Here is a 27,344-nt window from a genome sequence, read left to right on the forward strand (position 1 = left end):
AGTTTACTATTATATAATCTTTTCCAACCTCTTCCTTCTTATATATTAACTTCTTAGTTTTCCGTATACTTCTATTAAGCCTTTTCTTTTCCTTTCCTTCCCTTTCCTTCCTTTTATTATGTCTGACGAGCTGTGGAACTCCCTGCAATATATGGATTTGGGACGAGATGATCCAGAACTATTTATCTCTCATGTCACTTATGCTGGAGTATTAGCTAGAAACCGTGTTAGCTTGATTGGGAGACCTCTTAACAATAGAGAGCAAGACCTAAGACGTGTGATCTTCTCCCTACCCCACCTTTGGGGTATAGCTTCGCGGGTTCATGGACGTGTTTTAGATGATAGCTATGTCCAGTTTTTATTTCGGTCAGAGGTGGATCTTTTTGCAGTTCTAAGAAAGGGACCTTGGGTGGTTGACAACTGGTTTGTTGCTTTGCAAAGGTGGGAAGACTTTCCTGAGCTTGATTTTCTCACTAGTATTGATCTCTGGGTCTAAATACAAGGTATACCTCTGCCTTATATTTCAGGAGAAACAGTTAAGTTTGTTGCCAAAACTCTTGGAGAGTTTGTTGAGCTAGATTTCAATGAAGAGACTACTTCGCAGATCTCCTTCATAAGAGTCAAGATAGCAATAGGAATCACAGATCGTCTGCGTTCTTTTAGAAGAGTCCGCTTTGAATCAGGAGAAGGAGCCTTGCTAGGTTTTGAGTATGAAAAACTTAAGCGGATTTGTACTAACTGTTCTCGCATTATCCATGATTCCTCCCACTGCCCATATCTTGTCCACCGGTTTATCAAGAGGACTTCCTCAATGTTCCAGTAACCCCTGTTTTTGAAGAAGGTGAGGGTTCCAACATTTACAGCTTTCTGGACGAGAAGCACTCTTCTCCAAGCTCTGAGATTTCCTCTTACTCTCCTATCTCGCAACCACCAAGACATGCTGCTCCAAGCCCAAACATGGAGGAGTTCTTAGCTGCTTATCCGCTTGGAACTCGTCTTTCTTCAAGCTCAGACTTTCGTGGAGTCTCCTCAATGGCGAGAGAAGATACCAAAGAGAAAGAAAATGCTAAAATTGAAAGGGGAGAGTGTTCTAAGCGTAGGAATGGAAAGCAAGTTCAGGTAGAAAATGAGAGAAACACTCGCCAACGTCGAAAAGATCCTGGAATAAGGTTTTATCCGACTGAACATGAATCTCCATGATAACTGATCAACAAACGAATCTCAGAGAAGAATCAATTTCTTTGTCTCTGAGATTTCACCTTTTGGTTTAAACTTTTAGTTTGAATTAGGTAATAAACTCACTTTTCAGATCAAGAAAGTGGATACTTTTGGTACACCTTGTGGTGTTATGGTATGCTGAACAGATGACAAAGAAAGTTCGTTGAAAAAATTCCTGAAGACCTTTAACTGCAATCTTTTTGATAGTGATGGGGTGATAAGTACAATACTTTCACATCTAAAGTTTATGTTAAATCCTTTAAGGCCAAAGCCAATGATCTTCATTGCAATTTTGGTCTTGTTGTGCATGATATGGCGTTGCGCTTATCTCCCCATCATCCCAGCTTTGTAATCTAATGTTGCTCTGTTTTTAGTTGTGTTGTAAAAACGTTGACTCATCAACATGGTTTTCACCACTGATGGTTGATGCTGTAGTGTAATATATAAAATCAGGTAAAAAAAAAAAAGTTAATTCTTATTTTATAGATATTGTTATGATATTCATAATATTTCATATTGTTTGTAATCTATAAAACCTGGGAATGCAAAACCCACGAAATAATTGCCGAGAAGAATATGTGAGAGCCGTGGAAGAAGCGTGCAAGGTTTTCCAGTTTTCACATGTGAACAAAACCTTAACCAAAGCTAAATTATTCGATTTAATTTTGTTGTGTACAATTTCAAATTAGCTTCGAAAGCTTAAACTGGTATATTTTGTTACATAACCAAATGCATGCTAATCAAAGTTGATTTAAACCGAGAACCCAAAACCAAGTGAAAACCATACCGAAAACTGTATAATTTTAAACAACTCATGACTAGGAATATGGTTAAATCAACTGACTAACGATCAAGTTAACTATCCATCTCGAAGAATTGGCATCTTGTATAATAGTTTGATTCCACTTGTTGTAAGCCTCAAATCTCATTTGTGGACTGTGGTTCAAACACATTTATAGCTTAGCTTTTGACATCCAAAATTTATCAAATCGACCATAGAGATTTATAAGAAACAACTCCATAGAATACAAGATCCGGGTGGTACATTGTGAAGCATCACAAAGATGTAATAACCACTAAAATCCACTCTGTAATTATAATAATTAGCACATAACTTAAAACAACTATAACTCATAAAACAGAGAATGGCAAAGACGAAGATGATCATACCTAACGCAAAAACAGTGAACCAAAAGAGATGCGCAAAATCCTGCTGAAAAATTCCCTCCAAAGCTACCAAAAAAATCATCCTAACCCTTGAGCACTAGTTCCACAGAATCCCACACATTCTTCAAACTCACAATCCTATGATCATCATTCATTCATTCATCCATTCTCATCAATCAAATCAATCTTCAGTTTCATTCCGTTTAGCAGCACCTTCACTTTCCCTCTCTTCCAAAAGCTTCCCAGCAGCTTCTTCATCACTTTGCTGAACCTTCTTCAGAGCATCCTCAGCTTTGGCAGCCTGCAACTTGCAGTGATTGTAATAGGCAACACCCAAGAAGGCAAGCCCGTAGCCAAACAGATTGATAGGAGTGACAGTATCTTTAATCACAGACCAAGAGAAAGCAATCAAAAGCCAATCTTTAACCACACCAGCAACATTCATTGTCAAAGCAGAGGTCTTCCCAACCAAAAGGAACACAGCAAGGTTCAAAGCAAACGCACACACAGAGTTAGTCCCAAAAATCACGAAATCGAAGTGGAAGCTCGACGTTTCTCTGAGAACAGGGAGCTCAACGAAGATCCATGGGAAAAACAGGAACACCAAACAACAAGGAGCAACGTAGTACAGAGAAGTGACTGGATTAAGTTTGATATCTTTAGAACTAAGCAAGATCTGGATCAGAACCAACCTCGTTGCCTCAACAGCTACAGCACCAAGCTGAAGCATCACTCCCCACGTATCGAACTTAGCCTCGCCGTAAGCAGCAATGGCGACACCGAAAGAGATGGAGAGCATGTTAGTCATCGTCTCCGATTTGAAAGATTCTTTCTTTAAGAGTACCCCGATTGAGTAAACGGCGACAGGCATCAGAGCTTTGAGCATCTGAATGAAGGAGACGGAGAGGTAGATGTAAGCTGAATTGGAGAGCCAGAGAGAGAGAGAGTACAAAGCACCGATGGGTACAACAGATCTGATGTAAGTCTCTCGCGTCATTTTTTTAACTGGCTCAACGACTTTGAAGACTTTGATGACTACGACGGCGAGGGAAGAGCAAAACGCCATGTGGATCATGGTGAGCGTGATAGGGAATGGCCAGTTGTACATCTTCTTGTCGAGGATGTATTTGTTGTAGACGATGACGGAGAAGCTGAGGAAGATCCAGATCGACACGTAGGTGTAGGAGAGGATGATCTTCTTGATGACTCCATCGCTTAGCGCACCGCCTTTTCCCATGGTGCCGGAAGAAGACGGAGGAGGAAGGGGTGATGCGCAGGATAGCAAAAAAGTGGCTCTCAGTGTTTTAAGAAGAGAGTCTTTACAGTCAATATTAATGGGTTTGGTTTGGGTCTGACTAAATGGTAAGCGAAGTTGGCTACCTATGACCAAATGGTTAGGCATGACTATGCTTATTGCTTATGCCTAATTGGCTACCTAAGAGAGGGTTTTTATTGAACAGAGGGTTTTATATTGATTACGAAAGAAATTATAATTCTATTGTATTTAATTTAAAAGAATTTATTGACAAATATATATATATATATATTGGTTTTAGGAATTTAATAAATTGTAGTGTTATTCAATATTATTGATTGTTTTAATGATAATATGATTTGATTAGAATCTAATAGAAATCAAAAGGAAAAAATGTGTGATTTTGATAAAATTTGTCAAATACTCTAAAATCTACTATCATTTTCTCTCCTATTTAATTCTTTTAAATTCAGTCATTGGTGGATATGATGTGCTTTAATTAGTTTACTGTATTACTTACTAGTCAATGACACAATGACTCAATGGTGTTGTACATATATATTGAGAGTTACTTTAACAATTAATCCCCATTAGTCAAACATTATCTCTAAAAGTTATTACTAGGGTGATAACCATTGAGTATATTTTTTCTCCCAAACATCTCGCCTAATTATTCGCGTATAGTTTCCTAGTCTCTCCTCACATTAACATCATCTCTAAACTGTTAGGTGTAAAAGTGTATTTTTTTTTTTGACAATTTATGTTATTGATGAAAAGTGAAAACAGATAACTGAAGATCTTATTTGACAAATGAAAGAAAAAGCTAACAAAGACTACTAACAAAAAAAAATTATGAAATATCCAATAGTTTGGAGGTAAAAAAAAAACTTATGAAACACAGAAATGACAAAAGTTATTCTTCACAATAACATTGTCATTGGTGAGAGAAAATCCTGCGAGAATTACACGACAATTGGTGGTTCATTTTTGACATAAATGTTGGCATTAAAGTAAATGTATTTTAACTTAAACGGTTATTATATTGATTATTGATTATTCTCTGGCCTAAACCATAACCTTAGACACATCACGAAATAAGATGAATTTTGAAAATTAAAACTCGTCACAAACTTAAAAATAGTAAATCTATAGATATAAACCAAACTTAACAAGAAGGCTTTAGAATATGTATAGAAAATGAAAGAACAATGGAACTTGAGTAGTTGGTGGTGCAGGTTCATCATGCAGTGTCATGCGGTGTCAGATTTAGAGCAGTCGGAAGTTCAGCATATGGTGTCGCGGATATAGCAATCGGTGCCGGAGGTTCAGCATATGGTTTGGCTGATGGAGGTTGCACATTGACATGATAATCACATTTGATGGGAATGGAGACAAAGCGACTAATTACATGCGCAAATTTGCAATACGAGGTGAGAGGCGTTCTTGGAGATGAAGAAGTGATGTTGATGTTATCCATGACAATGTTATCACAACCTGATTTTTGGTCACAATCTAGTTTTATTGCAGCAACATCGGCAACAACTGTCCCTTTAAAGTATTTATATGTCACGCCACTCACTTTCACCGCCGTTGCCTGAAAAATTTCACATCATGTATGAATTATTTTACATTATATAGCTTGCAATAAATTATATAGCTTGCAATAAATTCCGAGCCTTAGATATTAAAAAAAACGTGAGATTTGTCATGTGGAAATTTCAATATACCAAGGTTAGTTGAACATTATTTCAGTTATATTACATTCATTCAATATTTAATATATAGATTAAATTTTTTACTTACCATATTCAATTTAAATCTATACTAATAAAAAGTAGGAGCTATAAGTTCCTAAGGTCGTCTACATAGAATTTGACATATCACTTATTAACATTTTATACAATTTCTAGAATTTTCTATATTAAGAATTATTTTAAACAACCTATCATGATTTGACATGTCATTCATTAACATTTTTTAAAATTTACAGAATTTTTTAGAAAAAGAAAAATTTTAAATTTATGGAAATCAAAGAACTAAGCACAATATCCCACATCAGTTAGAAATTTTTTAGACAATAGTTCAGAACCAGTATAAATAAGATTAATATGCTTCCAACAACGAATGAGCAGGAAAGCTTGATTTATCAGGCGTCCAAGTTTAAAAGTTTTATTTGGTTTGATCTGGTTTTTTATTTGATCAAATTAAAACTTTAAACAGTTTCAAAAAAATATTATAGTATTCAAAAATTTTAAAATTTAAATATTATAAATATTGAAACTTTAAAGGTTCTTAGCTTTTAAAAAGTTTTTAAATATTATAAGTTTTTAATTTTAAAAGTTTAAAATATTATAAATATTGATGCACAACATAAATTATCTTATTGATCTACATTTGTGCTTTTTATTTCTTATGAGCTGTAAAACATATTTGTGTGTATGATTTTATAGATGAGTTGATATTTTTTCATTAATTTTTTATTTTTGGATCTAAGGAAGAAGGATTGACATCGCAAGACCCTTAATTTGATGTTTGAGTCAAATTTTGAGGTTTAAAGAAGAAAGATGGACGACAAACACACATGTTTTATTAGCTATACATAGGCATGACCAGGGTTACGGTTGTCAAGGTTAAGGTTTATTAACCATCGGTTATGGTTAGAAATTTTTGTAACCTTAACCAACACCGTTTAACAAACGGTTAAACGGTTACGTTTAAATACGGTTACGTTTAAATACGGTTACGGTTCAAGCAGTTACTGTTATATACGGTTACAGTTATTTCATAATATGATATGGTTTATATTATTTGATGATATAATATAATTGATATTATTTATTTATAATTAATATGTTCTTATAGTGTACTCATATTTCTATATATCATATGATTCATATTAAATAAATAATTATTAGTATATTTTCTTATGTTTTTAAAATATTATAAACCAAGTAAGGATTTTGGTTTGAGAAGTTTCTAAATGCGTGGATCTAAAACCAAATAAGTATATAGATAAAATTGTCAATAATTGGGTGCATGTGTTGACTATGCTGGTAATCATGAATTTCATAAATTTTATGAGAAAATAAATGATTTTGTTTTTGGAGTTTGATGGGTTAATAAGTTGTGTGGTAGTCTAAAAAAAGGTTTTTCAGTGGAAGAATGTGAAGAATAAAAAGAGTATAACGAATAACCAAACGGTAAAAGTTACGATGATAATTAACACAAAATTTGACAATGAAAATGACAAGAAAGAATATGAAGAATAAGAAACATTGAATAGAAAAACACGAAAACATAGGTGGCAGCGATCAATTAAATATGAAAACGAGTTAAATTCATGATTATAAAATTGTTTCGTTTTTCTGGTGATCAAAGAAAATGGTTTAAGATATGTGAGGTCATCATTTGATTTGCCTCGCCTGGACGTCAAGTTAAATTTATGATTTTTTTATCAGATTTGATTTTATAACACAACTGATTTTTATATTTTAAAAAATTGTGTATCTGAAATTTATTTATTTTTTCTTAGTACTAATTTTAATTTTTTTTATGAGATAATATTTTATTACTGTAATCAATCATATATAATTTTTATCAAAATATATCAAATAAACTCATGTGTAGCGTGGATTCAAAACCTAGTAAATATAAAGATCACTTCTTTTTTGTGTGTATGTAATATATATATAAATACCACTGTAAAGGTAAGAGTATAATTACCCCTACTGATTGTTTCCGACCGTCATAATGTTGATCGATGATGATGGGGAATCTGGCATTTATCATAGTAATATCTTCGTACAAAATATTTTTAACAGATCCTTGTCCTCCCTGATAAGGTATTTATAACATTCAATATATGATATATGTTTTATATTACGTAGAGTATATAAATATGTTAATTCTTCTAAAACAAATAAAATAATCCAAACTTACAAGCCATGTCTTGATTCTTGCACCATTTTGAGTTCCAGTGAAGGTACAATGTCTTACATTCACGTTTTGTACTATGTCACTTGTTCCTCCTTTCCCCAGACTTCCGATACTGTTTTTTTCAAAGATAAATCCCCACAAATTACCAGAAATTGAGTTTGCATGAAAATGTAAAAATATATGTAAAATTTTATACGTGTTAACCTTATGCCGTGACCCGGACCACATGTCACAGAAGTTATGTTGATATCGTATGAACCACCTTGAATTGCAATACAATCATCACCTAACAGAATACAAACCACACACAAAAAATTTGCGTGATTAATCTGTATATGGTATAATCTAAATTTTTAGTAGCTAAGAAATAATAGTAATACGTACCGGTTTTGATTGATGAACTGAGAATTTGGATATTGTGTGAGCTAGAGATATCAATACCATCAGTATTTGGACTGGTTAAAGGTGCAATCAAATGAATATTTGATAAAGTTGTGTTGGTGCAACTAGTAATTGATATGTGATTCTTTGGACTATTGATTTGAGTTAATCCTTTATATAAAATGTTTTGGCACCCAGAAAATCTCACTGCCTGCACAAACAAAAGATAAAACTCATACTACTAATCTTGAACTCCTTAAAACGAACAAATTAAATGTTAAATAATGCATATCTTCAAATCAACATGTTGAATATAGATTTAACATACCGCTGGTCGGGAGGATACGCCAACAGAAGACCACCAGCTTTCCCCATGGGAATTGAGAACACCAGATCCATTGAGAACGAGACCTGTCACCCTTCCGAAACATAACCAACACTCTGTTTTTTTACTTCCCCAGTCTTTTACCATTCTCGGCGCTTCAATCGTTCCATCAATCTTCTCAAAAGAGAAAAAAGAAAGAGAATATTATGTATACATGAGATATGTATATATAAATTATGTTTCCAACACAATGAGATGTGTAAAACTTTGATGATATGATGAATTATTTAACCACACTCTCACTAATAAATAAGGAATCCCGAGCACCAAAAATTTACAAATCAAGTTATTATAAAAATAATTTCAATTTCGTTTCTATGGTTCAGCTCGGCCTTTTAATATATTAGACACAAAACTGATAACATCTTTTTGATTATACTAAATACCTGAATATGAATATGTGGAGATACACAAGGACCTTCAAACAATTGTGGTTGTATGGTATATGTTTCCCTAGCATGTATGATTAAAGAGAGTTCCCGACCTCTCCCACTGCCTCCACATAACGCTTTCCACGCATCTTGAAATGCCTAATCCGAATATATTATCAAGCGATGATTTAATATTTTAATGGTACATATTTTATATTCATTAGTAATTTTGATGAAAGAAAATGAATTGTTACCTTAGAGTGATCAACATTTGTAGAGTGAGAATCATTGAAAAAATCTTTAATGGATAGAATCACATGACTATCTCCTTGTTGCAAATGATACGATGCGATTAGAATCACTAAGAGTAGTATCTTAAAGCCCTAGTAACAATAAAAATGTTAGTAATTTACTATACATGCTTAAGCAAAAGTGAAACTATGGGGAAAAAATATAAACTAAAAAGGGAATCTTATTGTCTCACCATTTTAGTATTAAATAATAAGAATCTAGGTAACAATATTGATCCTAGTAAATATAATATTAAGATTGTGAACGTGAATGTGTATTCTTAATTGTATATATATAAAGAGTTGAAAGTCTTAATATTACAATATACATTTGACTACTTCCAAAATTTAATATATAATTTTGACTCTCTTTTTGTTGAAGAATCTTTGAATAAATTGAAAATGTTACTATAATGTTTATGCCTTTATAGTAGTGAATTAACAGTGCAATACTTAGTTGTATGCATTCAACACATTGGATGTATCTACTATTTATTCTCCTTAATAACATTGTCATTGGTGAGAGAAGACTGTAAGAGTTTTACATTAACTCTCTTGTCAAGATAATTGGAGGTTCGCTTTTGACCAAAATGTTGATATTAAATTTCATGTCTTTGGGTTCAAACAGATTTTATATGAATAATTCATCATAACCTCCTAACCTTAAGAATAACATCTTTAATTAGTTTAAATGACACTCATTATAATTTTGTATATATATAGCTTCTAAATTCCAATAAAAGGTTGACAAAACATTTTGCGATATTTTCTTTTTGTTAATAAACCTATAAAGTAATATCGTCATCTTCTTATTAGTGTATGCTACTGGCTACCGTTAAAGTAACTTTATGTTTATCTTTGTTGGGACGCTCACACATCACGAAATAAGGTGAGTATTAAAAATTAAAATTTCCTTTCGAGTCCTTTGGTTGACAAATTAACTTGTCTTACTTAATTTGTACTAGCTAGTGACATAAATCGTCACAACATTGATATAGTAAATTTAGTCAACTTAACAAGAAGGCTTTAATTAGAATAAGTATATAAAAGGAGAGAATAGTGAATAATGAACAGTTGAAAAAATGTTCAGCATATGGTGTTGAAGATAGAGTATGCAATGCTGGAGGTTCAGCATGTTGTGTCGGGGATATAGCAATTGGTGCTGGAGGTTGAGCAGTTGGTGTCGAGGGTATAGCATACGGTGTGGGTGATGGAGGTTGAGCGGTGAGTGCGGGAGGTTCAAAATACGGTGCAATTGATGGAGTTTTGGGATTGACATGAAAACCACAATTGATGCCAATGGAAACAAAGCGTCTAATTACATGCGCAAATCTGCAGTACGAGGCGAGAGGTCTTCTCTGAGATGAGGAAGTGATATTGATGTGCTCCATGACGATGTTATCACAAACTGTTCTTTGGTCACAATCTAATTTTACTGCAGGAACATCGGGAAAACTTGTCCCTTTAAAGTATCTATATGTCACGCCACTCACTTTCAAAGCAGATGCCTGAAAGATTTCACAACATGTGTGTTCTATGTATGTTATTAGCTTTCAATAAATTTCGAGCCTTGAAAACTCAAATATTAAATAAACCTGAAATTTAACATGTGATTTCAAAATACCACGGCTGAACCATTATTTTATTACAAGTGTTACCCGTGTTGGTTGTGGACACCGACGAGCACCGTTACAATAATTTTGATCGATGATGATGGGGGATCTAACATTTATCAGAGTAATATCTTCGTACCAAATGTTTTTGACAAACCCACGTCCTCCCTGATAAAGTATTTTTAATATCCAATATATGATATATTCCTTATATATTACGTAGTGTATATTATGTTAATTCTTCTATAAAACAAATATAACAATGTAAACTTACAGGCCAAGTCTTGATTCTTGCGCCATTTTGAGTTCGAGTGAAGGTGCAATGTCTGACATTCACTTTTTGTACTATATCATTTGCCCCCCCTTTCCCTAGACTTCCGATACTGTTTTTTCCCAAGACAAAACAAACAACTTATCAAAGAATTGATTTTAAAAAGTAATATATATATATATATATATATATATATATATTTATATTTATATGCAAACCTTATGCCATGACCAGGACCGCATGTCACATAAGTTATGTTGATATCATAAGAACCACCTAGAATTGAAATGCAATCATCACCTAATAGATACAAAACCACACATAAAAAAAATCATAATCTTTCGCGTGATCAATCTTTACATGGCGTATGCTAAGAACAAAATAAAATACCGGTTTTGATTGATGAACTGCGAATTTGGATATTATGTGAAACAGAGATATCAATGCCATTAGTATTTGGACTGCTTGAGGGTGAGATCAAATGAAGATTTAATAAAGTTGCGTTGGTGCAACCAGCAACTGATATGTGATTCCTTGGACTATTGATTTGAGTTAATCCATTATATAAAATGTTTTGACACCCATGAAATCTCACTGCCTACACCGACAAAAGATAATATCCTCAAAAAAACATATTAAATGTTTTAATCAAAGATTGATATCTTTAAATCACCATGCTGGATATAGAGATTCAACATACCTCTGGTCGGGAGGATGAGCCAACAGAAGACCACCAGCTTTCTCCATTGGAATTGAGAACACCAGATCCATTGAGAATGAGACCTGTCACCCTTTCGAAACATAACCAACACTCACTTTTTTTGCTTCCCCAGTCTTTTACCATTTTCGGCGCTTCAATCGTTCCATCAATCTTGTCCAAGAAAAAAAATATATATATATATATATATATATATAACGTATACATGAGTCATGTATATATAAATTATGTTCCTAAAAACAATGAGAATTATAATTTTTTGATGATAGGTTGATTTCTTTAACCACACTCTCACAAATAAATAAGAAAACCCAAGTAAAAAAAACAATTACCAATCGAGTTACTATAAAAATAACGTTAATTTCGCTTTTATATATGCTCTAGCTAGGCTTTGTAATTCCTGGGACACGAAACTGATAACATCTTTTTGATTATACTAAATACCTGAATATGAATATGAGGAGATGCGCAAGGACCTTCAAACCGTTGTGGTTGTATGGTATATGCTTCCCTAGCATGTATTACTAAAGAGGGTCCCTGACCTCTCCCTCTGCCTCCACATAACGCTCTCCATGCTGCTTGAAATGCCTATTTTGAATATATTATCTAGCAATGATTTAATTTTTAGATGAAAATGTTTGATATTTATTTATAATTTATATGATAAAATGATTTTTTTACCTGAGAATGATCAACATTTCTAAAGTCAGAATCAGATAAAAAATCTTTAATGGATAGAATAACCCGACTATCTCTATGTTGCAAATGGTAAGATGTGATTAGAAGCAATGCGAGCAGTACATCAAATCCCTAGTAACAATAAAAATTAGTTAGCAATTTACCATGGGGATCAGTGAAACCATGGGGGAAAAGGAGATTCTTATTGTCTCACCAGGTTAAAGAGACGAAGGATTATAGGCCAATTTCCTGTTGTAATGTGATTTATAAGGTGATATCAAAGATCATTGCAAACAGACTCAAACTGCTTCTTTCGGCATTCATATCATCTAACCAATCCGCTTTTGTCAAGGATCGTCTTCTTTTGGAGAATGTCTTTCTGGCCTCTGAGATTGTTGCAGATTATCACAAGGATACAATATCTCCACGTAGTGCTGTTAAGATAGACATCTCAAAGGCATTTGATTCAGTTCAATGGCCATTTCTGCTCAGTATACTCCACACACTCCACATCCCATCGCAGATTGTTAAATGGATAGAGCTCTGCATTACCACAACTTCCTTTTCGGTTCAGGTAAACGGAGAGTTATCTGGACTATTTCGTAGTGAGCGAGTGCTTCGTCAAGGCTGCTCTCTATCCCCCTATCTCTTTGTTATTTGTATGCAAGTGCTATCCGCCAAGTTAGACAAAGCGGTTTCAGAGGGGAAGATAGGATATCACCCGAAATGTCAGAACGCCAGACTCACCCATTTGTGTTTTGCTGATGACTTATTGGTCTTCACGGATGGAATGAAAACATCAATCGAAGGTATTCTTCAGGTATTTACAGAGTTTACAGCGGTTTCGGGTCTGAATATTAGTTTGGAAAAATCTACTCTCTATATGGCCGGGGTTAAACCAAGTGATCAAGAACTGATCTTACACTCCTTTCCGTTTGCATCGGGCACTCTACCTGTCCGCTACCTTGGTCTACCCCTCCTCACCAAGTGTATGACAACTTCAGACTATACACCACTCATTGAACGAATAAGAGCAAAGTTTGGCAGTTGGACAGGGCGGTACCTCTCTTTCGCGGGTCGGCTCCAACTTATTAGCTCGGTAATATATAGCTTGAGAAACTTCTGGATGTTTGCTTTTCGATTGCCCAGTGCATGTATAAAGGCGATAGATGGTATGTGCTCTGCTTTTTTGTGGTCGGGACCTTCTTTAAATGTGAAAAAAGCAAAGGTTTCATGGAATGATGTGTGTCTCCCCAAGGAGGAGGAGGTTTGGGTTTACGCTCATTAAAGGAAGCTTACACGGTGAGTTGCTTAAAGTTGATCTAGCGACTTTTAGCATCAAATTCCCTCTGGGTTGTATGGCTTCGGACTTACATGCTCAAACAAGGTTCTTTTTGGTCTCTTAAGGCAAACACTACCTCTGGTTCCTGGATGTGGCGCAAGCTACTTAAATATCGCCCTTTATCAGTCAATTTGGTTCGGTATGAGGTTAAGAATGGAGAAACAGTCTCCTTTTGGCATGATAGTTGGTCGCCACTGGGATGCTTAATTGACATTACCAGGCCAAGGGGTACTATTGATATGGGAATCACTCTCCATGCAATGGTAGCAGAAGCTCTCTCTCACCGCCAACGACCGCACAAAGTGGAACACCTGAATCAGTTCGAGACAGCTCTGGCAAACATTCGCAGAGAGGACTTGTTGAAGAAGCAGACGTAGTCCTCTGGAAAGGCAAAGGTGGTCAATTCAAGACAAAGTTCACCACCAAAGAAACCTGGGAGAATACTCGACACCCGAGGCAGAGGGTGTCGTGGGTGGCGGGAGTCTGGTTTTCTCACGCCACGCCAAAGTTCTCCTTCATTGTTTGGTTAGCCACTCTTAATCGCTTAGCAACCGGAGATAGGATGCAACACTGGCACACGCAGGTAGATATCTCATGCTCTTTGTGTCATGCACCGCTGGAAACAAGAAACCACCTCTTCTTCTCATGCCCCTACTCGACTGTAGTTTGGACAGGTCTCACCTCGAAGCTCCTAGCACACCAGTTCTCCACAGACTGGACAACAAACTTGGCTCTTCTCACAGACACTTCCTTGGAGAAGATAACTCTGTTCTTACTGCGGTATGCTTTCCAGGCATCCATCCACACTCTTTGGAAAGAACGAAATAATCGCCGCCATGGGGAACCATCGATACTATCTGCTCTGGTTCTTAAACGTCTGGACAGGCTTATCCGCAACCGGTTACTCTCTCTTCCAACTAATGGAAATCACTTGGATTACATGGCTAAGTGGTTAGCAACACGCTAATTCATGATCACAAGCTGTTCTTGTTTGTAGATTACTTGTTCTATTTTAAACTTTAAACACTTTAAACACTTTAAACAAACACCTTAAGATTTTGTAGCACTTGATGTAAAAACGTTTTTTCGAATAAATTTTACATTTTATTCAAATAAAAAAAAAAAGATAAGAATCTAGCTAGGTAATACTGTTTTCCTAGTAAATATAATATTAAGATTGTGAATGTGAATGTGTGTTGTAAATTGTATATATACTAAGAGTTGAGATTATTAATATTAAAATATACATTGACCACTTGGAAAATTTCTAATATATAATTTTGACTTTATTTTGGTTGAAGAAGTAAATATATTTGAATAACTTGAAAATGTTACTATAATGTTTTTGCATTTATGGTAATGAAGTAATTGTGTATATTTAGCTAGTATGCATTCAACACAAGAGATATATCTACTATTTATTTGACACTACCTTAAAAACCTATCCATTTAGGTTTTTAAAATTTTAAACTAGTACATTATAATATTTATCTTAGAAATTTATTTACATGCGGCAAAACTAAATGTGGAAAATATTAAATTATTTTGTAAAACTATGCATTTCTTGAAAAAAAAATTATTAAGAAATATTTAAATATGTTTAGAAAACAAATTTATCAAAATATAGATGCAAACACCAAAAGGGGAGCAAAACGGTTTAAGGGTGCAAATTGAAATCATATGGGAAAACACATAACGAATACAAAACGTATACGAAAACAGGAAACGTCATCGAGAGAAATACCAATCTTGTATACAGATTGAGATCAATATAATTTTATTTGAAATAGTTCTTTGTGTTACAAAATTCTTTGTTATTTTCTAGTGACTATCTTGTCTTATGCTTTAACATAGTATATGCGAACGAAACTTCATAAAAAAGATTTAAATAAGTTTATAAGGTACATATGGAAGAGGAGATAGCACTGGAGGTTGAGCATTCGGTGGCAGAGGCTTAGCATAGGGTGCTTGAGGTTTAGCTGGAGGTGGAGGTTTACATGGTGCCAAAGGTTCTTCATCAAAACCACATTTGATATCAATGGAAACAATGTAACTAATCACATCAGCAAATTGACAATACGCGGTTAGGAATTTCTTCGTAGATGAAGAAGTGATGTTGATGTGTTCCATCACGATATCATGAGAACCCACTACTTTGTCACAATCTAGCTTTATGGCAATGTCATCAGCACATGTCCCTTCGAAGTATTTAAATGTCACATTGCTCACTTTTACAGTAGCCGCCTACAGGATTCAAAACATGTGTATTATGTATTATTCAAAAAATTAAATAACTCTACAAAAAACAGATCTAAGAAAAGTGAATGTCTGGTTGTCCAAAAAAAAAAAAAAGTGAATGTCTAATTTCATATGCATAAAGGTTTCAAAATACTAAGGTTAAGAAGCACAATTCATAATTACTTTTAAAAATGTCAACAATTGTGGGATTAGTTATACACAAATTTGGTTTACGAAAATTGTAAGATGTAAATTGCTAGTTCTAGTTAAAGTAAAAAGATTTACATTTTAGGTTTGGATTCTCTATTTTATATTTAGGATATAATTTTAAAGGGTTATGATTTAGTATTTGAGGTTTAGAGTTTAGGATATAGTCATTTTATATATTCAAAAGGGGTATTTTTGAAAATAGACACCACAAAAAGATATTTTTGAAAAATGATATATAAAAATATATAAAAAAGAGTATTTTTGAAAATATGAGGTTATTTAATAAGTTTTACAGTCCAAGTCTTGATTCTTGCCCCGTTATGAGTTCCATTGAAGCTACAATGTCTTACTTTCACATTCTCGACGGTATCATTTTCCCCACCTCTCCCCAAACTTCCAATACTGTAAATGTTTTTCTCAAAACGAAATACACAATTTAATATTCAAGTTAACTTTGATACAAAACTTTGCAAAATTACAGTGAATCTTATAAAAAAGAAACACAATGGAAGGAGAAGACATCATTGTAGGAAAGCAATCTAATGTATTCCAAACACATAATAATTATTAATTAGACATATTTATAGTCCCATATATTAAAAACCAACCAAATATCTTTGGATGCTACTTCGTTAGTATCTTCATGGAATTTTTTGTTGAACACTATCTTCATAGATATGCAAATGGTAAAGAAGTGCAAAATGCACCACCCTTGATCAAGGTGGATTCACCCCTGGGTTCAAGTGACATTTAGGAAAGGACTATATAAAAGGTTCTTGTCCTTCACCTAAGGAGATGTACGGACCCAGCTAGGTCTAAAACCTATCGATAATTCAAGAAAGAAAAATCTATGATTGTAACACTGTTTTTGGAAAGTACCTGAATATATTAGGAGATACACAAGGACCTTGAAATAATCGTGGTTGTATGATAGATTTTCGTTGGCATGTATTACAAGAGATGTTGGCGCCTTGTTATACATACGAATCGTTATTGTTATCATGACATGATGAGTACTCCGATTATTTCAGAAATTATGCAGCTGTTTTTCAAAATGGCTAATTAAATTGTTGACCATAAAAAAAGTTGTTAAATCCCAAAATCCAAAATTTAACAATAAATTACATGAACATTTATTATGTTGGTATAGGATAGTATGTTCTTATATACTCCATAAACATCTTTTAGAAAAAGAGGGCCCTGCAGAATAGTTTATGGAAGAGGAGACAATGCCCGAGGTTGATGATCCTGATTTGTATAACAGTCGACATGGATGTTGACAAATGAACTACGCACATCGGCGAATTTACAGTATGCGGTGAGATTTTTTTCCGGGGATGAAGATGTGATGTTGATGTGTTCCATCCTGATGTTATGACAACTTTCAGTACTTTCACAGTTTAGCTTTATCGCAATTTCACTTGCGCTGGTCCCTTCAAAGTATCTAAATGTTACGTTGTTCAATCCCACTGCATTTCCCTATAAGATTCGTAATATATTATTTATTTGCATTCAATAAGAAATGAACTTTTAAATAAAATTTTTGATGAATTCTGGTCATTACGATCCTATATGATATACATCTTGTTTAGTCCATTAAAATAATTAAAGACTATAGATCTTCATATTCGATTAAAAATGATTGTAAATTTTGAATTTACCTTTAAACTACAGTCAGTGTAATTTTGATCGATGATGATGGGGAATCTAGCATCGGTTAATGTTATATTTTCATACAAAATATTTTTGACCAACCCTTGTCCTCCCTATTAAATTATGGATGATTCATGATGTATATTTTATTAAAGAAATAAAATATTTTGCTAGCAACAAAAAAAATGGAAAAGTAAAAAACTTACTTGCCAAGTTTTGATTCTTGCACCATTTTGAGTTCCCGTGAAGCTGCAGTTTCTTACGGTCACGTTTTGGACTATGTCATCCGTCTCAAATTTCCCAAACTCCCAATACTGCATTTTGTTTTAGGTTAAGACACAATAAACTATTTTAATTTCAATAGCAAGTTAGATAATTGATTCGACAAAAATAGAATAATTTAGTTCGATGCATTAATGAATTCAAATGTCTAATGTGCGTTTATATATAATCTACAAAACCTGATACCGTGACCCGGACCACATGCCACACGAGTAATGTTGATATCGGAAGAACCAGCATGTCCACCAATAATTGCAACACAGTCATCACCTAACATATAAGAAACACATCACATAGAGAAATTTTAGCATATTTTACAAAATTTAATCCATATTTAAACACAATATGATATATAATTCAAACTGAAGGAATAGTAAAAGATTACCAGTTTGGATAATGGAGTCTAAGATTTTAACTTTTTGTGACGTACAAATATCGATGCCATCGGTGTTTGGACTGTGTTCGGGTGCGCTTATATTAAGATTTGATAAAGTTGCATTTTTGCACTTATAGATTGAAATGTGATTCCTTGGACTATTCATATGAGTCAGTCCATTATATATAATGTCAGCGCAGGACACAAAACTAATTGTCTGTAGATACAAAAGCGTAATAAGTTATCGATATAGAAAAACATACTTAAGTGTAGAAGTTAATAGGTGTTGGGAATGACTTACAGTGGGTCGTCTAGAGAGACCAACAGATGGCCACCAAGCTTCCCCATGGGGGTGAAGCACACCGGAGCCGTTGAGGACGAGACCTTGTACATCCTTGAAACATAACCAACACTTCCTGTTTTCTGTGTTTTCCCAATTATTCGGCTTTGCTGGCGCTTCAATTTTCCCATCAATCTTGTTGAAATGAAAGAATAAAAAAAGGATTATACATGCATGTGAATCGTATCTTATCTACATGAGCCACCAAGTGTTTGTTCGTTACGTTCAGTGATCTATCTAATTAATCATTAATATAAACATCTTTAATTAATAACTTGTTAAGATAAACATGTTTTTTTAGGAGAAAAAAAAGTTTTCTTTTTGCAAGTGTCGATCTTCGTATAAATCACTTGAATTTTAACAACTTTGAAGTACGTATGTACCTGAATATGGATGTTAGAAGATACGCATGGACCTTTAAAACGTAGTGATTGTAAAGTGTAATTTTCGTTCTTTTGTATCACTAACGCTGACCCGTTACACGACGCTTCGCCTTTGCATAACTCTTTCCATGCTTTTTGAAACGCCTTTACAAGAATGATAGTATAAGTTTAATAATATTTCTTTTATAATTCTTTTAATAATTTAACTTATATATATCGGCTTTAAGAAAACAATTTACTTGAGAATAATCAACGTCTGTGTCGTCGCTTATAAAATCTTTGATGCTAAGAATCCTCCGGCCTTCTCCGTATACCAAATAGTACGATAATACAATTATTATCACCGAAAACAACGTTTTCTTCATCATTGTAAAAAAACAATTAGAAGGTGTAGAGAGGAAATCAATTGAGAGAGGTCACTATTTTACTCTTGATTTGAAGATGTATCTATGTTTGAGTTGAAATTTGAGAGTCACAATACTTATTAATCCCATCATGTATTTATATGAAGTCTAAGAGAGATATAGATGCCACGTTCTCAACACAAATCTCATATCATTTAAATTACAATGGCTGATCAAATTCAATTTCATATCTCTGAAACAGCTTTAGCTTTCAATATAAGATTTAAATAATTTTAATTAATCTAATATGTAGAACCTGGAAACAGATTATTGAAATAAATATTTTAAATTAATCCCATTATTACTTTAAACAGGCTGTCACAGAGATATATTTGCATTCAATTAACTTAAACTATCATTAAAATCAGAATACTAAGCTTTTATTTCACATTTAAAATATACTTAAAACATCTAATTCGTTCAACAAACAAACAAATGCTAAACATCTGAGTAAGAACAAATCTATATCTGTTTACTGTTTAGAATACACTTCTAGTTTGCCAAAAAAATAAAAGAATAAACTTCTAAAGTAAACGTTATAATATCACATATTACATTAAGTAAAACAATATGGAATTGTATTTGAAAAAATAACTTCGTTTACTAATTACCACACTATATGATTGATTTTATTAAATCCTACCAAAAAAAAATTTCAGTGATTTTATTAACTGAAAAAATAAGAATGATCTAGTTGGCAGCTGCTGCTGCTAAAAGATCGTCCCATGTGACTAACTTTTCTCTGGGTTTGTTTCTCTCACTCCCCATTTGTTTTTCCTTGGCATCAACCTTCTCCCACCCACTAAAATCTACCTTCTTCACCTCTCTCTTCTCCAGCAATTGCATCAGTCCTTTGCTTCCTTCTTTTGAGCTCGTAAAAACACCTTCTTCTATGTCTTCGCTTATGCTACCAACCTGCAACAAACACATTTTTTGTCTCCCAGTTAACGAACATCAGTTTTCTGTTCAGGGTGGAGAAGTGTAATGCTTACCGTTTCCTCAGCACAGTATAGGTTTGTGGCAATTATGCCAACTGGTCCTCTTTTGAGCCATCCACATACGTATAAGCCCCGCTCAGTTTGTGATAAGCCTTCTACCGGTTGACTAACCACTCGACCTCTTACATTTGGGACCACACCTTGAAACATGCAATTGGGGAACACAAAAAGTTAGAAGAACTAAAAAAAACTTTTCTCATAAACATATTAATCAGACCACACTTCTATACTATACCACCTTTCTTGTGATCAAAGGGTAAACCGTTGATTGGAACCGACTTGTAACCAATGGCCTTCAGCACCAAACTGCACAATTGGATATGCTTTCATTTGATTTTTTATGATTATTGGTATAACTATTACAACAGAAATATACTGAGGAGTGAGGACCTTTCATTGAAAAGCATATTACCTGCAGTTAAGATCCTCAAACTCTCCGGTACCAACTGCAAGTTGTTTTCCGCTTCCAGCACCTACAAGTTACAAGAGTTATGGATGAATTATTAGCTAAATACACTATTGTATCCAAGGAAATCACCATTCCATTTTTAGTGTCTCCAATAGCAGCTAATAAATCGACGGAAGAACCACAGGATATGCCAAAAGATTCACTTAGAGGTGCACTTACTTTCAAGAATGGTTTTTTCCAAGTTTACACCGGAAACGTGGCCCTTCCTTTCATTCGACTCTAAAAACCGGTCAGGTTGGCGGAAGAAAACAAAGTGCAGCTCTCGTTGATCAGGGTCTGATTCAGATGTTCCTGCTGCTGCTGCAGCCTTGGACAGTAATTCATAAATCCTCTTTCTGATTCTACTATTTTTCATTTCTTCCTTCGAAAATAAAAAGAAGAGCGTCAACAAAAGGTTTGTCGAGTATCAACAATTTCACTAAAATGTAAATAACAGAGTTCAGCCTTACTTTAATTGAAAAGCAGTAACACAAGTACCTCATCAGCAGGAGTTACACTCAAGTCAGTCTCCTTTATTCGAATATGCATGTTCTTAATCCCTGCATTATAAAAATATATGCGTTTAAATTCATATCAATGAAAAATAACAACGGTCAATGGACAACAAAGCATTAAAGATGCAGGTAACGAAAAGATAGGAAGATCTTGAAAAGAAGTCATAGAAATCAGAGACTTTACGTTATGTCATTATCCCACAAAAAAACTGAGAAGGTCAAGACCAGCATATTATAAAACCCGCACACAATTGATTTTCTTATATTGTTTCTTCTTCAACATTTTTATGGGATCTATTAAAAGGAATCAAAAGCTCAGTATATGATTCAAATATGAATGATACCAAGAACTTCTCGAAGCTCTTTAGCAGTTAATGCTGCTTGAACTGGCCCCCGTCTTCCAACGAGAAACACCTTCCTGACCACATTACAACTTTGTATCAGGGACTATAGTTGGTTGTCAACTATACGAAAGATGGAATAGGACAAGAATCAACTAGTTAAGTGGTTAAATCATAAATGGACCTTATAGAGCTTTCTTCCAGCGCAGATAAAGCATGCCTAGCAATATCAGTTGACGCCAACTCTGTTGTCGGTCTTAAGAGAATCCGAGCAACATCTAGAGCTACATTACCCTACGATTTGAAGGATCATATGTCAGTCAGAGAGGTCTTGAGAAATGTATTTACTGAAAACTGTTGGCATCAAACTGTTATTGCTTTATAACATTGTTTCTGGAAACTGTGAGAAGTCTGAAATTCTAGAATGTGAGACCTGCCAAGTAGAATTATCTGAATCTTTAAAATTTAAGACGTTTTTGGCAAAAGGAGGATCGCAAACCATAATTAGAGTACCTGGCCAAGAATGACAGCTGTGTCGGAACTTGTCAAGTCAGGTTTCAAACTGCTGTAGTCGGGATGCCCATTATACCACCAGACGAATTCTCTTGCAGAGTATATGCCACTCAAAGTCTACCAAAGTCAACTTTTTAACATCAGAACGGATATCCAACAAGTATAAGCAACCAAAGTCCACCAACTTATGTCAAAACACACATTTAAACACCTAATTCCGCAACATAAAAAAAAATTGTAATGGACATACCTCACCTGGAATGCCAAGATCTTTGTCACTTTCAGCACCATATGCAAGTACAACCTAAACAAAACATGATTATATATGTTAAATGATTAATCTTTCCTTTAGTTCCTACGAATACATTTGAGCTAATAAGTTGCTTATAAGAATCATACTTACAACGTGATACAAATCCCGTAGCTCAGAAAGCAATAAATCCGATCCAAGCTTTACATTCCCATAGAAAGAGCAACGTTCGTGTTGTGCAACTCGTGAGAACTGATTAATAGCAATCTGTAGAAAGCATTGTGGTTGAGATTAAGCTCAATGGAAGAACATCCTAATCTCTCTCTCTCTCTCTCTCTCTCTGTGTCTAAACAAGATTAAGCTAATCAGTTGTGGTGGTTACCTTAGTTTCAGGATGATCAGGCGCAACACCGGAGCGAACAAGTCCGAAAGGTGTGGGCAACCGATCGATAATATCAATGCGTGCTCCTTCATGCGCCTTCAACAACTAAAAAAAAAAAAAACAGCCATCATCAAAAATCACGAGTTAAGAGTCGTTAATTTCAGAATGATGTTCAAACGAGAGAAGAAGAAGTTAAAACCAACCTTGTCAGCAGTATAGAAACCAGCAGGTCCACTCCCAACGATGCAAACGTGCAGAGGACGGGGAGAAACCGAGGATGAGAAGTATCTAGATACCAAATATCGTGCTAGATATCTTCTACTCATTCTCAGAGACTTCAAAAAAAAAAAACAATTATGCTTAGAGAGATCCAACACAATTCTGTTAATGAGATAGTTGTTGTATACGATTCAATTTTGAAAAAATTTGAGGAAGATGAAGATGAGAAGGATAGGTATCCCACACTTGCTGGGGAAAAAATTGGAAGAAGAAGAAGAAAGAATTTAGGGTTTGTGAACGAATTTGGGGATTTCTAGCTCACTGTGCAGTTCACGTTGACTTTTTTTGGCTTTAGAAGGGCGTTCGTTGACCTTTTCCCTTATCTTGGTAAGTTTTGAGTACATAGGCTACGACCTGGGCGTTTAAAATTTTGTTACTGATTAGATGAAATCTAAGAGCAAAACAACTGATCAACAACATTTAGGGGTCCATAACAATGTGTCACTCTCCTAGCTCCAACTAGTATATAACAAACCCAAGATAATACATGCAATATGGGACAAAGTACTATGAAGAAGTAAATCAATCATGTGTAGTAAGTAATAGGGATATTTAATCTCAATCTATGTTTTCTACGCATCAACTGTATAGATATATCTAACTTCCTTTAAGCTCTGCAAATCTGGCAGCCAAATCTTCATAGTTTGGTAACTTTGGGTGAACGTGCTTAGCTTCACTGGAACGTTCTGGCTGAAACGAGGCTGCACGGGCAAATGTTTTCCTAGGTAATTCAGATGGCTCCGCCCATTGTTCAGGGGGTAGTGAACGTGACCTGACGGGTTGATAAATCATCTCTTCATCAGATTCTCCTTTTTTTAGATGTGTACGTCTGCTTTTGGATTCTTGTTGCGCACCGTTCTTTTCGTAACTTGAAGGCTTCTTACTGTAATGCATGAGAAGTTTATCCATTATCTTTTCCTCACTGTCCTTCTCATCCTCATCAACTAAGACCTGAAGGCCTTTCCTTGAGTTTTCCCTTCTTCCGCTTCTTGTGTGATCATCACCGACTGATTGTACTATGTGTTTTCTTCTACTACTTCGCCGTTTCAGAGATGCATTATCTATGTCATTCCCTTGATGATGACCTCCTTCATTTCCCTTCTCTGCCCCAGAAATATTCTTATCAGTGTCTGGATGATTTCCTTCTTTGCCATCAAAACGAGCCTCAGTGTTGTCTGAAGCTTCAGCTTTTTCATTCCTTCCTTTACTAATAGATTTAACGTACGGAGGTGGAAGGGATTTGTAGAAAGGTGCTTTCATTCTCTCTGTTTCTCGCTCCTCAACTTTCCTTGCTGGATTTGCATGATCATATTCATACCCACCACCATTAACGTTACCACCAGATGGATCTTCTTCCTTGCTCTTTCCCACAAGAACTGCATTTTCTTTACTCTCCCAACCATTACGGTATCTTGAACCTGGATCAATAGATTCCGCTCTCTTTGGCTTGCTACTTGGCTTCGGAGGTCTTGAGGTATTGTCTTCCACTTTCTGATGCGCATGCTCTTCATTTTTCTCATGTTTGTATCCTTGAAAGAAACTCTCTTGTTTAAATCCGATAACTAACTTGCTGTTAGGCTTAAGTTTCTCTGAAGCATTAACCTCTGTTTTCTTATGCGCACCAACTACACCATTTTGATGTCCATTCCCTTGAACATGGTTCTCACGCTTGACCTTCATTACTATAGTGTCACCTTCGTTAAAAATAGGTTGATGTCTTACTCTAGACGGTTCTTGCTTAGATTGTAAATAAGACTCTTTCCTTTCTGGGGCAATAGCCTCGGTTTTCTCACTCTTGACCTTCATCACGATAGTGTCACCTTCGTTAAAAATAGGCTGATGTCTTTCTCTCGCAGGTGCTTGCTTAGGTTGCAAATGAAACTCTTTCCTTTCTGCCTTATTGTCCTTGCTTTCTGATCTGGAGGCGTGGCTAACATTGTCTGACCTTTCTTTAGATGTTAGCCCATGCTGGTTTCCTCTGAGACCATTCTGATAACTTTCTTTATCAGGTCGAAACAAAGGATCTCTTCTTTCTGATGCCTCAGCCTTTTTTCTGTTCAAGCTAAGCCCATTATCAAACTCTTCTCTTTTTGGCAAGGCCATGTTTCTGTCTACAGGCTTGTCTACATGCTTGTACTTGTCGTAAGTGCTTTTTGGGGTCTCCTGTTAATGTGCACAAGAGAAATCATAATTCAATCTATATCCAAATATTTCAGTTAATTGTCCCCTAATACAAATTACTGATGGTCATACCTTTACTGAAGTACTATTCTGTCTCAGAATCCTTTTCTCAAAATCTTTGGAATCCCAACGAATAGAGAACTCCAATGCAACATCTTCCATTAACTTTACTTTCTTCTCCATAGAAAATGGCTTTGATGACATATTCTCAACAAGCTACAAGAGAAACAAGTAAGTGCTTAGTTGTGTATAAGTTTTCCAGATGAGTCTAACTGAGAATTGGGTACACTAGAAAAGCGCTTACCTCTTGGTTAACAAACAATCCAAGTGAATCAGCGTATTTTTCGTGAAACATTTGCCTCAGTTCACGCAGCTCAGGCATCTCAGAAAATCCAGAGGCTGCAAACATTAACGATGACACAGCTTCACGACACTCTTCTGGACATTCCCTGGGAAATAAAAAAAAGACACAAATCAACTAATGAACCAATACATGTTTCCACCTAGAACAAGATACTTCAGTTATTCTTTGAGAATGTTCCACTAAGCCACAGAAGGCAATTCCCATAACTAAGAAAACAGTGACAGTGTGAATAAGAAAATGCCAAAACATGAGGTAATTGACATAAGTCCAAGATCTTTAAAGTATGCTAAGGAACCTGATATTCAATAGAAAAACCTAACACACACTGATGTGGCAGAGAGAATGTTCAGAAAACAACTTCTCATATAGTCAAGAGTATGTTACAACTACTCATGGAATACTTCACAATCCCAAAAAATTAAGAAATCCAAAACCTAAAAAGATTGGCAGAACGATTAACACAGATAAAAAAAAAAAAAAAAAAGTGGCTAACATGGAAATCACATACATAGTAAAAAGGCATTGAAACTGAAACTTACGGCAACTTTTGCATCGTAGGGAGCTGCTTGTATAAGAAATCACAGGTGTGCTCAACAAAGTCAAGATTCCAGAGATTCCTTAATTCATCAAGAAGCCCTCCAGCCTGTTCCCCATTTAAAAACAAAAAAAAAAAAATTCCGAAATCAATTAGTTGAAATCTTAAAAACGAATCAATAAAACAAAAAAACCTTAATTATGCCTAACCCTGCTATAAGCATTGGCGTCATGACCGTTAATGATAAGATCAGCCAAATCCTTCTTGAGAAACTTGATCGTAGCACTCCTCTTCCTCCGAAGAACATCGATCCGATTCTTAGTCAGTTTTATCAGTGGTTTTCTGGTCAAATCAAAAACCACAACCGTTAAAATCGATTTACCCAAACATTAAACGCAAGAAATTAAAAGATAAAGAAGAAGACAAACCCCTTGGGAGCAAAACCACGCCCTAAGATACCATCAAACATCTCCACAACAACGATTGATCAAATCAACATAAAAACCCCAGATTCCGAGAGTTATCACAGCTCGAGATGAGAGAGAGAGAGAGAGCGTATTTATTTCCTTCGGCTCTGTTGGTGGTTCTCTCTCTCTTTATTATTTTTGATTTTGGTATTCAAAAACGAAAGCTCAAAGAATCCGCATCTCAAGCTGTAGAGAACATGGTGGAGGTGGTAATGGTGGAGGTGATTGGTGAACTCTCTCTTCAAAGTGCTTTTTCTCAGATCAATTAAAAGAAACGACTACGTTTTGACTTTTTGTTAATGTTAACGTTACAAAGGGTATTTTGGAGAATTCAATAGTACGTCTTTAAGGGAGGTGTTGACTGTTGAGGAATCAAATCTAATATTTTAGTGGGATTGGTTGGAAATGATCTGGTGCGCGTGGCTCCACCTTAGCTCATTTGCATGGATTCCGTAGACCTGCACCAATTTAATGTAACGAAAGAAATTAATTAATTCACCGACGGGTTTAAATTGTCAAAATGTGAAAAGTGAAAAAAAAAAATCATGTTTTTAACGACT

The 27,344-nt window shown here is 34.9% G+C and overlaps 5 protein-coding genes and 2 pseudogenes across 11 annotated transcripts; 1 reads left to right on the plus strand and 6 right to left on the minus strand.

Moving 5' to 3' along the window:
- Positions 1-118: 118 nt before the first annotated feature.
- Positions 119-1,200, plus strand: LOC104727616 (uncharacterized protein At4g02000-like; annotated as a pseudogene).
- Positions 1,201-2,198: 998 nt separating this feature from the next.
- On the minus strand, positions 2,199-3,822 carry LOC104721593 (putative sugar phosphate/phosphate translocator At4g32390). The gene has a single exon (XM_010439614.3). The coding sequence runs from the start codon at positions 3,785-3,787 to the stop codon at positions 2,567-2,569; it is 1,221 nt and encodes a 406-aa protein (XP_010437916.2). The 5' UTR covers positions 3,788-3,822; the 3' UTR covers positions 2,199-2,566.
- An 837-nt stretch (positions 3,823-4,659) lies between these two features.
- On the minus strand, positions 4,660-9,266 carry LOC104727617 (putative polygalacturonase At3g15720). The gene is made up of 9 exons (XM_087476008.1): positions 9,198-9,266; positions 8,968-9,096; positions 8,729-8,872; positions 8,286-8,456; positions 7,961-8,168; positions 7,781-7,862; positions 7,580-7,688; positions 7,364-7,474; positions 4,660-5,234 (listed from the first exon to the last, which is right to left on the minus strand). The coding sequence occupies exons 1-9, from the start codon at positions 9,198-9,200 to the stop codon at positions 4,881-4,883; spliced, it is 1,311 nt and encodes a 436-aa protein (XP_087332134.1). The 5' UTR covers positions 9,201-9,266; the 3' UTR covers positions 4,660-4,880.
- Positions 9,267-10,064: 798 nt separating this feature from the next.
- On the minus strand, positions 10,065-12,468 carry LOC104727618 (putative polygalacturonase At3g15720). The gene is made up of 8 exons (XM_087472265.1): positions 12,448-12,468; positions 12,287-12,415; positions 12,050-12,193; positions 11,588-11,758; positions 11,278-11,485; positions 11,106-11,187; positions 10,891-10,999; positions 10,065-10,784 (listed from the first exon to the last, which is right to left on the minus strand). Exons 1-8 carry the CDS (start codon positions 12,466-12,468, stop codon positions 10,641-10,643), a joined length of 1,008 nt encoding a protein of 335 aa, XP_087328391.1. The 3' UTR covers positions 10,065-10,640.
- A 4,650-nt stretch (positions 12,469-17,118) lies between these two features.
- On the minus strand, positions 17,119-19,559 carry LOC104727619 (putative polygalacturonase At3g15720; annotated as a pseudogene). Its single transcript, XR_015571765.1, has 8 exons — positions 19,347-19,559; positions 19,108-19,251; positions 18,686-18,859; positions 18,394-18,601; positions 18,188-18,278; positions 17,933-18,040; positions 17,735-17,839; positions 17,119-17,552 (listed from the first exon to the last, which is right to left on the minus strand). The product of XR_015571765.1 is annotated as a putative polygalacturonase At3g15720 (transcript).
- A 448-nt stretch (positions 19,560-20,007) lies between these two features.
- On the minus strand, positions 20,008-24,755 carry LOC104721596 (NADPH:adrenodoxin oxidoreductase, mitochondrial). 6 transcript variants are annotated; one of them, XM_019233090.2, is made up of 14 exons: positions 23,422-24,755; positions 23,162-23,293; positions 22,959-23,063; positions 22,730-22,843; positions 22,577-22,630; positions 22,327-22,443; positions 21,998-22,107; positions 21,817-21,890; positions 21,456-21,517; positions 21,138-21,339; positions 20,922-20,982; positions 20,748-20,815; positions 20,504-20,649; positions 20,008-20,426 (listed from the first exon to the last, which is right to left on the minus strand). In XM_019233090.2, the coding sequence occupies exons 2-14, from the start codon at positions 23,282-23,284 to the stop codon at positions 20,202-20,204; spliced, it is 1,461 nt and encodes a 486-aa protein (XP_019088635.1). In that variant the 5' UTR covers positions 23,285-23,293; positions 23,422-24,755; the 3' UTR covers positions 20,008-20,201. The 6 variants fall into 6 exon arrangements, 4 of the variants coding, with proteins under 4 accessions (XP_019088635.1, XP_087329960.1, XP_019088636.1 ...); XR_015571767.1 differs by having other exon boundaries at positions 21,138-21,335; positions 23,162-23,426; XR_015571766.1 differs by having other exon boundaries at positions 21,428-21,517; positions 23,162-23,426.
- LOC104721595 (uncharacterized) lies at positions 23,630-27,103 on the minus strand. The gene is made up of 6 exons (XM_010439615.3): positions 26,746-27,103; positions 26,527-26,659; positions 26,322-26,425; positions 25,723-25,867; positions 25,491-25,634; positions 23,630-25,400 (listed from the first exon to the last, which is right to left on the minus strand). The coding sequence occupies exons 1-6, from the start codon at positions 26,784-26,786 to the stop codon at positions 23,835-23,837; spliced, it is 2,133 nt and encodes a 710-aa protein (XP_010437917.1). The 5' UTR covers positions 26,787-27,103; the 3' UTR covers positions 23,630-23,834.
- Positions 27,104-27,344: the final 241 nt, after the last annotated feature.

This window comes from Camelina sativa, chromosome 11, assembly GCF_030686135.1.
Source record: "Camelina sativa cultivar CO46 ecotype springtype chromosome 11, ASM3068613v1".
In the NCBI taxonomy this organism is placed as follows: domain Eukaryota; kingdom Viridiplantae; phylum Streptophyta; class Magnoliopsida; order Brassicales; family Brassicaceae; genus Camelina; species Camelina sativa.